Below are 14,881 nucleotides of genomic sequence, written 5' to 3'. Positions count from 1 at the left end.
ACCCTGGGGCAAGTCACTTTCTCATAAAAAAATAGATCTAGAACTGTTTGACTCTTTAGGGGTTGATAAGGAAAAGGGGAAGTTAGTGAACTGCTCATAAGCATCAATCTGAGTAAGAAAAACATTTTTGTACCTGCAGGTATATCTACTAAATGCATTTATAGCAGGAGAAAAGATACAAAGGAAATGGCACATTATCTTTGGCTTTATATGGTCACTCCATGTGAATTCATTAATCACATTTGACTGCAACTGCTAAGTTTTCCTTAATCTTCCCTCCAAGCAGTTCCTTCATGGGGAGGAGCTGAGCCAACACAGCTTGTATATCCATGAAATAAATGAGAGACTCAATGAATTCCAAGCCCTCATCCAACTCTGTTAGTCTAGGATCCCATAAGGAATATTGCTATTCTCATCCTAATTTTTAACCAGCAAAGAAGAATTTGGTCAGAGATGTGCCAATGTGCTGAACCTTTGGGGAAAATGACGAAATGATCTTAGAGTTTATTATAACAAAGGAAGAGGGTGCTGGACTGCATTAGACATGTGCCATGGACTTTAGGAAAGCAGATTTCAAAAAGATCAGAGAATAGATAGGATGACTTTATGGACATTCTAAAAAGAAGCTAGCTCAAGAAGGATAAGATACTTTAAAATTAACAGTATCCAAGCATGAAGATCATAAAAGAGAGAGGCAGCTAAAGAAATGAATATAGCTGCACAGGACGCTCTCTCTTCAGTTCAAATCCTTAAAGGTCCTATAAAAAGATGGAAAGGTCTGAACAGAAAATAATAATGCCTACTCTATTAATGGTGTCTCGACTAAAGCCTAGAATGAGTTGTGGCCTGCAGAAAATTTTAAAGATGAGGAAAGGGAAGAAATGAGTAAAGAATTTTTAAAAAAAGAACATGAAGGATCAAGAAGAATACATCTACCCTCCAGGAATATAATAGAATGTTAACAGATGACAGAGAAAAGTGGAACTACTCAAATCATATTTTGCTTCCATATTCTCTATTAAGGAGAATGTCTTCCTTGTTCCATTAGTCTTTGAAGGGGAAAGGATAGATTCAGCATGAGCTGGAGGAATTGAAATGCAAAAGGAAATAGTAACCACTTTGAATGAATTCAAGTCTCTAGGCTCATATGAATCACTTGTCATGATGTGATTATGGAACCACTGGTAGTAACCTTTTTGAATTTATGGGGAATGGAAGAGATTATATTAGATATGAGAAAAAATTCTGGATTTTCAAGAAACGGAAAAAGGTAGATGCCAGCTTCAGAATGATAAGCTTATTAATTCTAGAACAATTTGATAAAAAGATGGTTTGAATTTGTTTAAATAGATGAAAACTGAATTTCATTCAGCATAGATTTTTAATGCACAGTGTACAAAGCACTGCATTAAATGCCATGAGTATAAAAAAGAGAATCCTTGTTCTTGAGGATCTGACAATCAAATAAAGGGGATGATATATACATACATATTGCACACACACACACACACACATATATAGTGTATGTCTGCACACACATCTCACACACAAATGCATATAAATGGATTGTGTATGTATACACACACACACACACACACACGAATCACAGGTAAAATATGTTAGGGGCAAAAGAAATACAGACATAAGGCTTCTAGGAAGATCTAAGGAGGGGGTGAATCACTTCCTGCTGGAAATGGGGGAAGGTAAGGTGGGAGACCAGAGAAAATGAAGCACCTAAATGAGTCTTGGGGAAAAGAATGATTTCAATAAGATGAAATCAGTTATAAGGATATTTTAAGGCCTGCATGAATGTTCAAAGGATGGAGATGATTAGATGCCATTGGGAAATGACTAGTGGTCTAATTTGACTGGACCACAGAAGGTAAGAAGAGGAATATCCAAGAGAAGTCTGACAAGGTATGATGGAACTTTTTTTTTTTTTTTTTTTTTTTTTTTTTTTTTTTGGCAAGGGGTGGTCAAGGGCTGAGGATACTTGAATACTAGACTACAGAAAGTAGTAGTAGAGGAAGGTTGGCTACTAGCAATCCGTCTGAAAAAAAAATCTGATTATTTTAGTGGACAAGTTTAATAAGTCAACAATAATAATGATATAGCATTCCATAAAGCTAATGGGTCCAGAATAGAGTGGGAAAGTGATAGTCTCTCTGTATTCTTCTCTAGTTAGACCATTTTGGAGTATTGTCCAATTGGAGTATTCAGTATGGGATGTCATATTTTAAGAAACATGATTACAAATCAGAGAACATTGTGAGGAAAGGCAACTAGATGAAAAGACTGGAGAACATGCCGTTGACCAAAAAAGCCAGGGATCTTTGGCTTGGAGAAGAAAAGGGTTAAGGAGTTGTGGATATGACCTGTGTTTTGTTCAAGTATTTGGAAAGCTTTTTCTGCTTGACCTCAGCAGAACAAGATGCTGTGAGTGGGCACATATTCAATAGATATTGAGATACTTGCTATTTAAGGGAGGGAGAAAAATTTGGAACACAAGGTTTTGCAAGAGTGAATGATGAAAACTATCTTTGCTGTAATTTGAAAATAAAAAAACTTTTAAAAAGATGCTGTGGGTCGAAGTGGCAAACAGGCTTCTATGAGTTTGATAGATGTAAAGATGATGTTCTAAGAATTCGAGTAGAATGGACTGCTTCTGGAAGTAATACGTTTTTCCTCTCCAGAAATTTTTTAAACAAAGGCTACGTAGCTGCTTGTTAGGGACATCATAAAGGGGATGCTCAAGTCAAGTTGGACTAGTTGGGCTTCTGAGGTTCTTTTTGACTCAAGTCCCCTGTGTGCTAACTGGTTAACTGAGAACCCCCATTTCCCCACAGCCACACTTCTACATTTTTTCAAAGGGTTAGTGAGCTGGGAAATCATGGGCAACATCTTTTTTTCAATATCTGAGGCAAAGTATGTCTTGAGAGATATTGTGTACAAGATTGAGAGATGCAGGCTGGATGATAGTATAGTAAATTGGATTCCCTGCTTGCTGAACTAAGAGTGTGGATTAATGGCAACCAGTAGGGAGGCTTCTAATGTGTGGCAGGGCCCTGTGTTTGGTTCTCTTCTCCTCAGTGTTTTGGATGAAGACAAAGAACAGGCAGGCCTGTAAAATTGGTAGATGGCACCACGCTGAGAAGGATGGCTAATAGGAGAGATGATGGAGTCAAGATACACGATAATCTCAATTGGGCCAGGTAAGATAGAATGTAGCAGAGAAATGCTATATGTTTAGGGTTAAGAAACTCAATTACACAATTATAGTATTTAGGAGATGTGGGGGTTTTGTGTGAAAAAAGACTTTGAAATTTTGGTTGACCACAAGCTCAATATAAACCCAGAGTTATATAAGGGTACTAAAAAAAAAAAAAAAAAGCTAACACATTTTAAAGGCTCTTAATAGGCATTTAGTGTCTAGATAATGGGAGTTAATGATCTAACTATTCTGCATCAGCCAGACCACATCTTAAATATTCTAGTTCTGACCACCTCATTGGAGGCAAAGGTATTGACAAACCAAAGTTCATTTGAGGAAGATGACGAAGGGCATGATGGAATAGGGAATGTCCTGTGGGAAACAGCATGAGGATATTTAGAGGGAACAAGACAATGCTGTGGAGGAGAAAGTAGACTTGATCTCAGGGGTGTTTTGAGATTCAAATGAGATAATGGATGGAAAGCACCTCTTGAACAATAAAATATAACATAAATGCCAGTTGTTGTTATACTCTAGTCACCAAGCTTCCAGGCTGGGGATGACTTCATTCCATAAACCACCTATGGAACTTTTCCTGAGCTCAAGGAAAGTTTATGGAACAGTACAGAATATATTGGTAAATGTTTAGCAACTGGGATTTCAAGGGAAAAACATATGCACATACTTTAAATTTTAATCTGTATAATGGGCATTTTAAGTCTAGACAGTGAACAGAACAATAAATCAAAAGGTACGTAGCTATGACTGTACCCTTAGCTATTCTGAATAGCTTTAGAGGGAAGAGCTAAGATGTAACCAGGTAAAAGTTACTGGGAGGAAAGTCTGGGCTTTTTATAACAAAGTTTTAACAGTTAGAAACACTTCATAATGGTCTGGGCTAACTTACACGATGTTGTGTATATATACCCTGATCAGATGCTCAATGAGAGCATCAGGGCTTTTGTTGAAAGGATTTCCACTTTGGTTGGGAGGATGATCTTTGAGGTCCCTGGGATTCTTCATAGTAATTCCATGAAGCATGGTGACTTGTGCCTCACTCTTTCTCTAAGGATTTAGTTTTGAAAGAGGTTTTAGATGGAAGAGCATTCTGAAGGAAGGAACATATAAAAGGAATATATAACCTAGTAAGAATTGGGATTCTTGACTGGGTCTTGGAATCATAGATTGTTAGAGTTGGAAGGAAAGGGGCCTCAAGGACTCTCTAATCTGTGAAGTTTGATCCGTCACTGTTTTCCATTCTACCATATCTTGCTGTTCTATCTTGAAAGGAACTGATAGATGTTCATGTGTCTGGACTAGTTAAGATGAAGCCAGCCAGGATGAAGATAGGGGATAAGACTAGATGACATAGTAAAAAAAAAATCAGAGAATCTTGGATTTGTAAACAAGCTCAGAGGTCATCTGGTCCAAACTTTCCCTGATTAAGTATAATATCTATGAATATCACTAACAAATTTCATCCAGACTTCATTTGAAAGCCTCTATGGAAGGGGAAGCCCATTACAATCCAAGGCAGTTCAATACAGTCTAGGGTAGGTCTTTGAATTGATCCTCATATGACAGTCCTCTCCGTTATCACCTTTCTCTGGATGTATTCCAGCCTGTCAGTGCAGGTAGCCAAGCACCATGTTAACAATTTAGGAGTCAAGCTTGAAATATTTGCATAAGACCCTCATTGATGGAAAAAATGATGACTTGGGACATTGAAGGTCTGAGAGCATCTTGTCATCATGCCCTTTATTGGTGAGGAAAGTCTAGTGTGAACACTTCAGGGTTACACTTTGTATAGTAAAATTTCTAAGTATCCATTAAGGGCAGGCATCTTAGGGTATGCGGGTGGGAAGGTTTGGGGCAGGGGAGACAGCCCCATAATACTTAAGTATCTGAATCTCTATATGGATTTATGTATATTACTTACCCACTAAGAGAATAGTGAAATTTAACTTATAAAATGATTGAATAAGCTTTGAAAAGAATCCATTAATTCACTTTGCTTTAAGTCTAATGTCAGACCTCCAGACAAGAAGACTACATAGAAGGAACAAGTGTAACATGGCAAGTATTTCAATGGGGTCCCTAATCTAGATACCCTTTAGTCATACATTTAAAGTAAATGTTGATAGGGAGAGAATGAGATTTATGAAGTAAAGAAAATAGTCCTTATCCTTACAGATTTCACAATTTTGGAAACTTTGAATTCCATTTCACTCTCCCTCCAAAGTCCTATAACATTTGAGCCTGCCATGAATAATCAACAGCTGAACCTTCTTCCCTCCCCCTCCTATACAGGATACAATAACACAACCAAGGTTCCCAGAATAAATCGTTTCCATTTCTGCCACTGGAATCAAAATTATGTTGCTGATTTTACAGATGGGGAAACTTAAATCTCAGTGGATTCAGCAGTCATTGAAAATGCATCCCTGGTTGATTAAGAAAAATATCCTTGCTTTTGCAGCTTGTCCCTTGGGCAAAGAAAGGGACAAGTGTTCCTTCTTTCCAATTTGGGCAGGTCGGTGCCCTCACAGCATAATGAAGATGAGGCTACCCGAGGCCATGGCGGGCAAGACCAAGCAGACGCCTCTGACTTACCGGTGAATGAAGTGGTTTTCTTCCAGATACTGACAGCCACAGGCAATGTCACGAGCCACATGCAGCAGGTCTAGCATGGCCAGGGAGGAGGGCTGGTTCTGCAGAGACAGAAGTAATGACACCCTCGGGTGAAAAGCAGTTCATGCTTGTTTAACTAGGGAGAACAACAGTTATTATTACAACTCACATGTGGGAAGGAGAGGCGTGTAATTGTAATCTGAGGTCCTGGGTTAAAATCCCTGTTTTGATATTGCCTATGTAATCCTGAGTAAGCTGGGCCCAAGGTCCCTCAACTATGAAATTAAGGGTTGGGATATATAGTCTCTGAGGCCTTTCTATGTTTAAATCTGTGATCTTATGGTGAGTAAAGTCATTTTTTATTCCTCCCAATAATCCTGTGAGGTGGATAATGTAGATATTATTATATAAATTTGTATAGATGAATAACCTCAGGATAAGAAATAAGTGAGTTGTCTAAGGTCACACTACCCTTAAGTGTCAGAAATGGGATTTTTAACCTTGGTTTTGTTGACTCCAAATCTATATTCTCTCCAGCCTCTTTAAGTGTAAAAATCTAAAACACAACAATCGAGTTGAGGATGAAACATGAACATTACAATGGCATACATTTAGAGCTACTAACCCTGAGTGCTCTGAGTGGATCGACTGGAGTCCCACATCGAAGGAGCTGCTGCCATATTGTATCTGAAATGCCACAACTCCCCTCCCACCTGCTTTTCCAGACCCAGTTCTCCCCATTCCAAAAGCTCCTACAACTGGACTTTCATTATCTCACTCCCTTGCTTACTCCAATCACATAATTAGAACCGACATAGTGCTTTAAGGGTTACAAAGCTCTTTATATGTATGTTATCTTATTTGAGCCTGGGATCAGCCCTTTGTCCTATGTATTATATTATCATTTTCTTTTTACAGATAAGGAAACTGGAGGAGAGGTAGAAAAAAAAGAGGTGAAAAAGGGGGGATTTAAACCCAGGTGTCCAAGTCCGACACTTTTATACTATATTTTATACTCCAGTTGATTTAAATACCTACATCTGAAGTGTAAGGGATTGGTTCAGCTGGAGGGAGATTCAAATGATAGAGCTTATATCCTGGATGTACAGAGACTACTTACATAAAACTGAATAAAGTCAGGCACCTAAGGTGTTGCAGCAGATAAAGTGCTGGGTGTGGAGTCAGGAAAATCTGAATTCAAATCCAACTTCATACACTTCCTAGCTGTGTGATCCTGGGCAAGTCACTTAACCCTGTTTGCCTCAGTTTCCTCATCTGTAAAATGAGCTGGAGAAGGAATTGATAAACCACTCCAATATTTTTGCCAAGAAAACCTCAATGGGGTCATGAAGAGTTGGATACAACGGAAAGGAATGAACAACAGCCACAGCATTCTGATTTAGGAGTGAGTTTAGGAAACCTATCGAAAATGGATATGGGGCTAATCTTACATGGCTTGTCACTGACAGGGATGGGGTGGCATTTATGTAAATGCTTGGAAGAAAAACCACTGAGTACAATCTTTTAAAATGGTTCTGGTTTTTTCTATCCAGATGTATTTCAAAATGTTCAGAGAGAATAAAAGGTTTAGCATCTTCAGGAATTCTCTTTCTTGAAATGAGAGAGGGGAGGAGAAGATGAGGGGATTCTGAGTTTTGGTGGTGGATGTTCAATCATTTTAGTCATATCTCACTTTTTGACTCCATTTGTGTTTTTTTTTTGGCAAAGATACTGATGTAATTTGCCCTTTCCTTCAATGAGTTTATTTTGCAGTTGAGAAAATTGGAGCAAACAGAATTAAGTGACTTATGCAGGGTCTCATAGCTAGTAAATGTCTAAGATAGGATTTGAACTCAGGAAGATGAGTCTTACTGATTCCTGTTGATTGTATCCTACATTATTTCCTTCTCTTCCTCCTTAATAGAACTCTTTAAGCACTGCCATTTTTTCTTTGCATTCTTATTTAATCTATTCTTTTTGCCCTAAATGCCCTCTTCTTACCTCTCAGACTATCTGAATCATTGTTCATGGGTATGAGTACATTCAGCCAATGAATATTCCATTCTTATTGTGTGCCAAATACTGTACATAAATCATAGGAGCATAGACTGAGAGTTAGGATGGCCCCTATGGTGAATTAGGATTTAAATCAGGTTCTCTCTCTAAACCTAATATCCTTTCTAGTGCAATGAGTTTCCATACTATGAAAAACTTTCCATATTTTTTCGTTGCTTAGAAGTTCATCTCAACCTGAAATGCAGTTTAGGTTACCAAAGATTTGTTGTGCCCCATGCTAATCAATGACATTTGGCTCCAATTGATATATTTCTAGGACTTGCTCTGTATATGTAAATGCTGTGATTTTAGCTCTCATGAGACTTAAAGAAAAACCTTTAAAAAGGCCTTTTAAATTTATTTTGATCAAAAAGCTTCGAGTCAAATGCAAACCTGCAAAGGTTTAGCTATAGTATCCAAATAGAAGCTTTAATACTGGTTAAATGGTTGATGAGCAACCATTTGATGAGACATAAAGTTTAGACAAGATACTGCCCTTACCTGCCTTAAGAGTTTATGATCCAATAGAGAGTTATATGCTGGAAGTTATGGAATAGCTGGATGATAATTAAATTTTCAGTATGAGCATTTATACTTCTAAAATTGGCAAATACTACAGATCAGGGTTTGGTTTATTATTCTGTGGAGTTGACAACTTTGAATCACTCAAAAGTGATGGAGAAAATCTTAAGAATGCAAATTAAATGTAAAAATATGTCCTGTATATATTTCAATCCCTCTCCCCCTCCCCCCCCCGCTTTCTCCCTGATCCTGTTATTAAATATTTACTAGGAGGCGAGTTTAAAAAGAGTACAACTACCAGTCAGCTTGGTAGGTTTCTGAATCAATTTGATGAGATTACAGGCTATGAACTTTTGTTGGAAGAGAATAGTTCCCATTGAACTAGACCTGTTTCCTAACCCCTCTCAGATAATCTTTGGGTATAGTGCTGCTTTGGGAGGATACAGTAAGTTCCTCTGATTGGTCCTCAATGATAGGAATGCCTCCTGATGACTGGTTGACTGAAAAGGATGGATTGTTAAAAGACCTTCTCCTCATTCTATAAGACACCTGCAATAACCTATACTCCCCCTTTCCCTTTCGTTTCAACAAGAATTTCTGCATTAGTGCAGCAAGATAGATGGGAGAAGGGGAGGGAAGGAGAAAAGAAGTACACCACTTCCTTTCTAACCCCCTTCTCTGACTCCCTCAGCCTCACTTAACACTCAGAAAATAGTTCCAGTTACTAGGAACCAGTCAACCAAGGAGCTCACTGAGTCTTCCCATCAGGAGACCAGGGTACAGACCTATATATGGGAAGCTCCTTTTTTTGGACAAAAATTCAACTTTGTATTCTAATCAAGTTCATTGCAAGACCCACCACCAAACTGATCAGGGGCTCAAGTCTGATACAATGAGAAGAGGGGAAGTGAGAGAAAAGAGAGAGAAAAGGAGGAGAAAGATGGGGAGAAAGAAAAAGGATATATAGGGGGAAGGAGAGAGGAGGCAGAGAAAGGGAGTAGAAAGAGGGAGATGGGGCAAAAGGGGAAAAGAAAGTGAAAAGGGGGAAACACACAGATAGGGAGGGAAAAAGGGAAGGAGACAAAAAGGGGAAGAAATGGGGGAGGAAGAGAGAGGGAGGGAGGAAGGGAAAGGAAGCACCTCTTCTCTCCCAGAATTCCACACTTGTTTACTCACTTTCTTGTTTTTTAGCTGTTTCCTATTTGTATAACTTTCCTTTCCAAGTGTTCTGCAAGCACACTGAGGATGGCAGTATGTCACTTATTTCTCTTACATGCTTCACAACAATACTCCAATGGATTTGTAATCTCACAGATGTCTTTCAATTACTGCAGGTCACATGGTACCCATCCCATGTGGATGTGGCCCCTTCTCTGTCCCAGGGAGTCCCCCATTGTGCCGGGGTCTCTCTTGGTGTTCCATGGACAGCAGTGGAATGTGAGCTGCCTGCCAGTTCTCCATGTCATCAGCCCGTCTGTTTTTTCAGTTACCCATTTCCCTGATGACGACACTTCTGTATAATTTCTCAATTTATAATGTATTCCTGCCCACTAGCACCCCTTTACTTTCCTTTGATTGATCTCAAACTTAATTCTTTAGAAACTATACTTGAAGCCATATGAAAATCCCAGAAGAGTATCAGTGTATAAAAGATGGGAAAAGCTAGCTGGCAAATAACAATGATGGAACCTGTGGCCAGGTCCTCACAAACCTCTGGGCTCACAAGGCTTGGGTTTGATCTTAGATGCTGACACCAATAGAGACTGTATCTCACTGTGTTACAGTGGTTACAGAGTAACCCTCACTGTGGGTTATTGTGTTATTCCAGAATTTACTTTCAGATAAATATGCAAATATAGAGTAGGCATAGCTCATGTCTAAGTTCCTCAAAATTTGGATAAAGGGAGTTCCCCAATTCCATATAAGCACTAAAGGTAACAAATATAAATCAAGTAACAGACAGCCTTTACTTCTTCACCCAGAAAATTCAGAAAATGGACTCAGAGGAACAATAAATGCTTATTGATTGAGTGAGGGAGGTAGTCCATAAACAGATATGGAAAACCCATAAAGCACTCAAAGAGCTCATAAACTCTTCTTGTCAGAGAATTGAACTTAAGGTTGTCAGTGGCTCACCTTTTGCCTTACAATCGATGAATCCTTTTTATGCCATGGTTCCCTTTCCTTCTCCTCCCCCCTGCAAGTTTTGTAACTTCACCCTGTGATTTAGACTCCTTCCCTCTTCAGGTAAATAGACTTTGAGAACTGTTAAGCAGCAAATAACTATAAGCAGGAACTCTCTGTAGATGGGGGTGGCCAGGCCCCAATCCCTTGGCTATTATTTTCTTCTCTCTCCATGGCCCCCGGCCCCCTGTGACTTTGAACTGCTTAAGGAAATGGACTGGCCATCAAGAGGTCCAGGCTTGGCTCTGGCTGGGCATCCCAGCTAGCCTTCCTTCTCTGTCTGGGCTTCAGTATTCTTATTCATACATACAGGTAGAATGGTGTAGTGTCCAGAGTTGTGGGTTTAGAGACAGGAAGACTTTTATTTTATTTCAGGAGTGTGCTAGTAAATGTTTAACTGGGCTGGGGGATGGTGGATGTATGACCTAAGTTTAGCTTGCATTATTTGCATTGACTCCATTACCTCCCCAAGTCTAGACAATCAACAAACCAGTAAGTCAAACCAAATGAGAACCAGTTGGTGAACCCTTGCCTTTATTACCTGTGAGCAAGTCACCAGCTTTCTGAATCTGTTTCCTCTGTAAAAGGAAGCTGCCTCCTAGGGTGGTTGTGAGGGTCAAACGAGATCATGTTCAATGCACTGCAAAGCTTAACATGCCAAACAGATGTCAGCTATCTTTATTTTTTAGGGTTCCTTCCTGAGTTAATATAGTACAGGCCTATGATTAAATCATCATTCTATGTCACTATAAATAATCCAGGATAGAGAAAGAGCCTTCCCAAAGAACAGGGCTGTACCACTTGGGTGCTATTGCTGTGACTATGTTGGTTTCTTACACAGGCTTAAGAGATTCTGGGGGGATAGAAGAGAGGTAGGTAGGTTAAAGGGTGTATATGTATATTTAGGGCAGGACACTTGTATTTTTGGGACAAAAAATTAAATTCACAGATTTAATAGAAATCCTTTGGGAAAATTGACTCATTTTGTTGATGTCAAAAAATGTTTTTTCTCCCCTCGTGAGGGAAATAATTTTTCTTCCTGCAAAAGCAGGACTTATTTCTGAACCTTGGAAATCATGTGAGGAAGATTTCCTCCCAGCATGTGTCTTCCTGGGCTTTAGTCCTCATCAGAATGGCCAGCTGAGTTGTCCCTGGATGCCTGGAATGTTAACATCTCAAAACAACTGGAATAATAAAGTGATTAAACACTTCCAGATGCCAACCCTGGGGACCACGTTTATCAGGGCCCCCCGTCTCTGGTCAGTGTTTGCAAATTGATTGCTTCCCTAATGGGTCTCTGCAGAAACATCCTGCAGTCTTTGGGATGTGGCCCTAGGGCAGGGGAGGGATTCAAGCTGGTGTGTGGTGGGGAGCCCGGCAGGGGCACTGCCACCATGGCATCTCATCGTGGACAGCAGGATGAGCATCTGGGTTCCAGCCGCTAACATTTGCTGGGTCTCTGGGATGTCTGCTAACCAAATTCATGGGGAGAACCCAAAGGATTCCTGAAAAGGTCAGCAGCCAATGACAGAACACAGGACTTTATTTTTAGCAGGCGGTGCCATTTGTAGGAACGGGACCCCTTTCTTCTGTAAGGGTGCCAGATAGCATGGCAGAAATTGCTTAGTCCCCCGATTTATCTGCTGACTTGTAGGGAGGGGTATGAGGAGTAGCTGAAACCCATCTATTTTTGGAGTTCCTTCCAACCCCAACAGCACCTTCCAGAGCCACTCAAAAAGTGTCTTGTATCCACAACATAAAGGGCAGTTAGACTTCAAATGTCACTTGAAAGTTCACAGTCCTCCAGCTGTGTAGGGCCTGGAAGCAGGAAGACCTGAGTTGAATGCTGCCTCAGACACTTCCTAGCTGTGGGACTGAGTGCAAGTCACTTAGCTGCTGCCTCAGTCTCCTCAACTGTAAAATGGGGATAATAGCAGCACCTATCTGCCAGGGTAGTTGTGAGGATCAAATCTGTAAAGCACTTTGCAGTGCCTGGAACATAGTAGGTGCTTAATACGTGGGCTTTCCCCTCTCTACCTCCTTTAAAAAGATGTCTGTTCCTCCGCTCAACTTTTCATATTATTTCCCTTCTTTAACAGACAAGTGAAAAGAGACAAGAAAGCTTACAGTCTATCATGGGGAGGCAACGTATTCATAGATAGGTAAATACAAGATAATTCAAGAAGAGTCAGAGCAGTGGGGATCAAGGTAGGATGTAGGATTCATAGAGAAACCTTGAAGAAAGCAAGACTTCTGAAAGATGGACAGAAGGCAGGAGGACTTGCCAGGTCAGGGGAGGGGTTATGACATGTGCTAACATCGAGTTCATTGATAGAAATGTAGATTTTAGAGAACAATTAGTCTTAGAATTTGGCCAATAAGCAGAATGTCAGAAGTAGCTTGGGGTCAGATTATAGAGGGCTTTGAAGACTTATAAAGAGTTATTAGGAGTTTGTAGTTTAGCGGCAATAAGGAACCGATGAAAGTTTTTGAGGGGCAGGGAGTGACGTGGTCAGAAATGCTTTAAGAAGACTATTATGGTAGATCTGTAAAGAGGCTGGAAGGTAGTGACTAGAAGTAGGGAACCTGATGAAGAGGCTAGTAGCTAGTCCCCAGTTCTTAAACTGTGGTTCAAGACCCTAGTTCCCTAACTGAATGTGGGAGTCAATAAATTATGATTTGTTATCAGTGTTTGATTTATAGACCCATTTCCTATGCCTATTTACCCAGAATCTTGTAAAAATTTCTCAGATGAAAAGGAGTCTAGAGTAGAAAAAGTTTAGGAAGTTCTGATCTACAAAAGTCAATGTAAATGAAGAGAAGGGATAGGCGATAGAAGATGAGGAAGGAGTTATAGCATATGAAGGATGGTTAATAGTGTAAAAGCTGCACAGAAATTAATAATGAATAACAAAAGGTCATTGGATTTGACTATTAAAGATTTTTGGTCACATTGGAGTCAGCTCTTTCAGTAGAGACTTAGAAGCTTGAAAAGCTGAGTGGATTGTGAGGAGTGATCCTACTTTCTGAGAGTTTGGCAATGAAAGGGAAGAAAGATAAAGATTAAGTTCAGGGGAATGGCCTGGGCAAATGAAGTCTGACTTTTTCAATATGTTTTCAGTACAAAGGGACAGACTGAACAGAGGGTGGGAATATCAGCTCCCAGATATAAAGGACTGATATGGGACTAAGAGCCTAGAAGAGTTTTTCTCCTTTGGAGACTAGAGCAATGAAGGTGAAAGTGAGTGGAGATACTGAAGAGTTTCGATATACTGAGGAGGTAAGGAAGCTCACAGTGATTTTCATTTTCTTGGTTTAGTAGAGCACAAGAAGTAGTAGTGGTGATTTTTTATAATCAAGAGATAAGTAAAGGTTCTCAGTTGCTGTTGTGCTAAAGAATTAATCAGGGAAGAATAAAAGGATTGCCTGTAGGAGTGAGGGACCAGTTGAGATTAGATAATGACTTTGTAATAGATCCACTCAGTCTGTATGGATCCACTGCTTTCCCTGCAGTCCACATACATAGCATGGAAGAATAGAAAAGGCAGATATGGGGATGGCCTATTATATGGCACATATATGGATAACTATGTTTTTAAAAATTAGTATGAGGGGAAGGGACTCATTGGTAGAAGGCAGTATAAAGTTGAATAAGTCAACTTTATGATAAATGAGAGGCCAGAACAAGGATGAAGAATTGGGATAAGTATGGAATACTTAGAATTCACAATGAGAAAAAATAAGATATGATGATCAATGAAGAAAATTTCTTAATTCAGGATTATAGATGTGGCAATTATAGGTAATGGTAAGATCTATACTATCCTTGTGGGTGGCTGAGGCAAAATGAAGTTACCAGTGATGGAAACTGAATAAGCTAATGAACTTCCAGGAAACAAACTTCAATTGAAATTTGCATTTATGAAGGTGAGGACTGAATTGAGAAGAAAGACTGTAAATCAGGTTCTAAAGTCTTGAGAAGGGAGGAAAAAATACTTAGATTATGGAAATAAGAATTTAGATGGAGCAAATCTCAAAGGAGGGAGGACTTCAGAGTGATGTTGGCTTTTGGAAGATTTGGATTTACCAACCAATTTAAAGAGTATGGCCAGTGATGAAATGTCTTCTGAAAAGAGAGCCAGGTTTCTAAGAGTGCCAGAAGATGGAAAGCATGTGAGATGAAGAGATCTAGGATAGCAGTGTGATTAGGAATGAGTGGGATAGGGATGGGAATTTGAAAAGAGGTATCGGGGGAAAGTATTTCTCCATACCAAGTGA

General features: G+C 39.6%; 1 protein-coding gene across 1 annotated transcript in view; it reads right to left on the bottom strand.

Moving 5' to 3' along the window:
* ALK (ALK receptor tyrosine kinase) overlaps window positions 1-14,881 on the bottom strand; it is a 49,598-nt gene that overhangs the window by 12,402 nt on the left and 22,315 nt on the right. The window contains exon 8 of the mRNA XM_031951322.1: window positions 5,825-5,922. Coding sequence (XP_031807182.1) covers window positions 5,825-5,922 — 98 coding nt within the window. The remainder of the gene's footprint in view (window positions 1-5,824; window positions 5,923-14,881) is intronic.

The sequence above is a fragment of the Sarcophilus harrisii genome, chromosome 2, assembly GCF_902635505.1.
Source record: "Sarcophilus harrisii chromosome 2, mSarHar1.11, whole genome shotgun sequence".
NCBI classification, from domain to species: Eukaryota; Metazoa; Chordata; class Mammalia; order Dasyuromorphia; family Dasyuridae; genus Sarcophilus; species Sarcophilus harrisii.
Note: the sequence above shows the minus strand (reverse complement) of the source record. Positions and strands in the feature narration are given on the sequence as shown.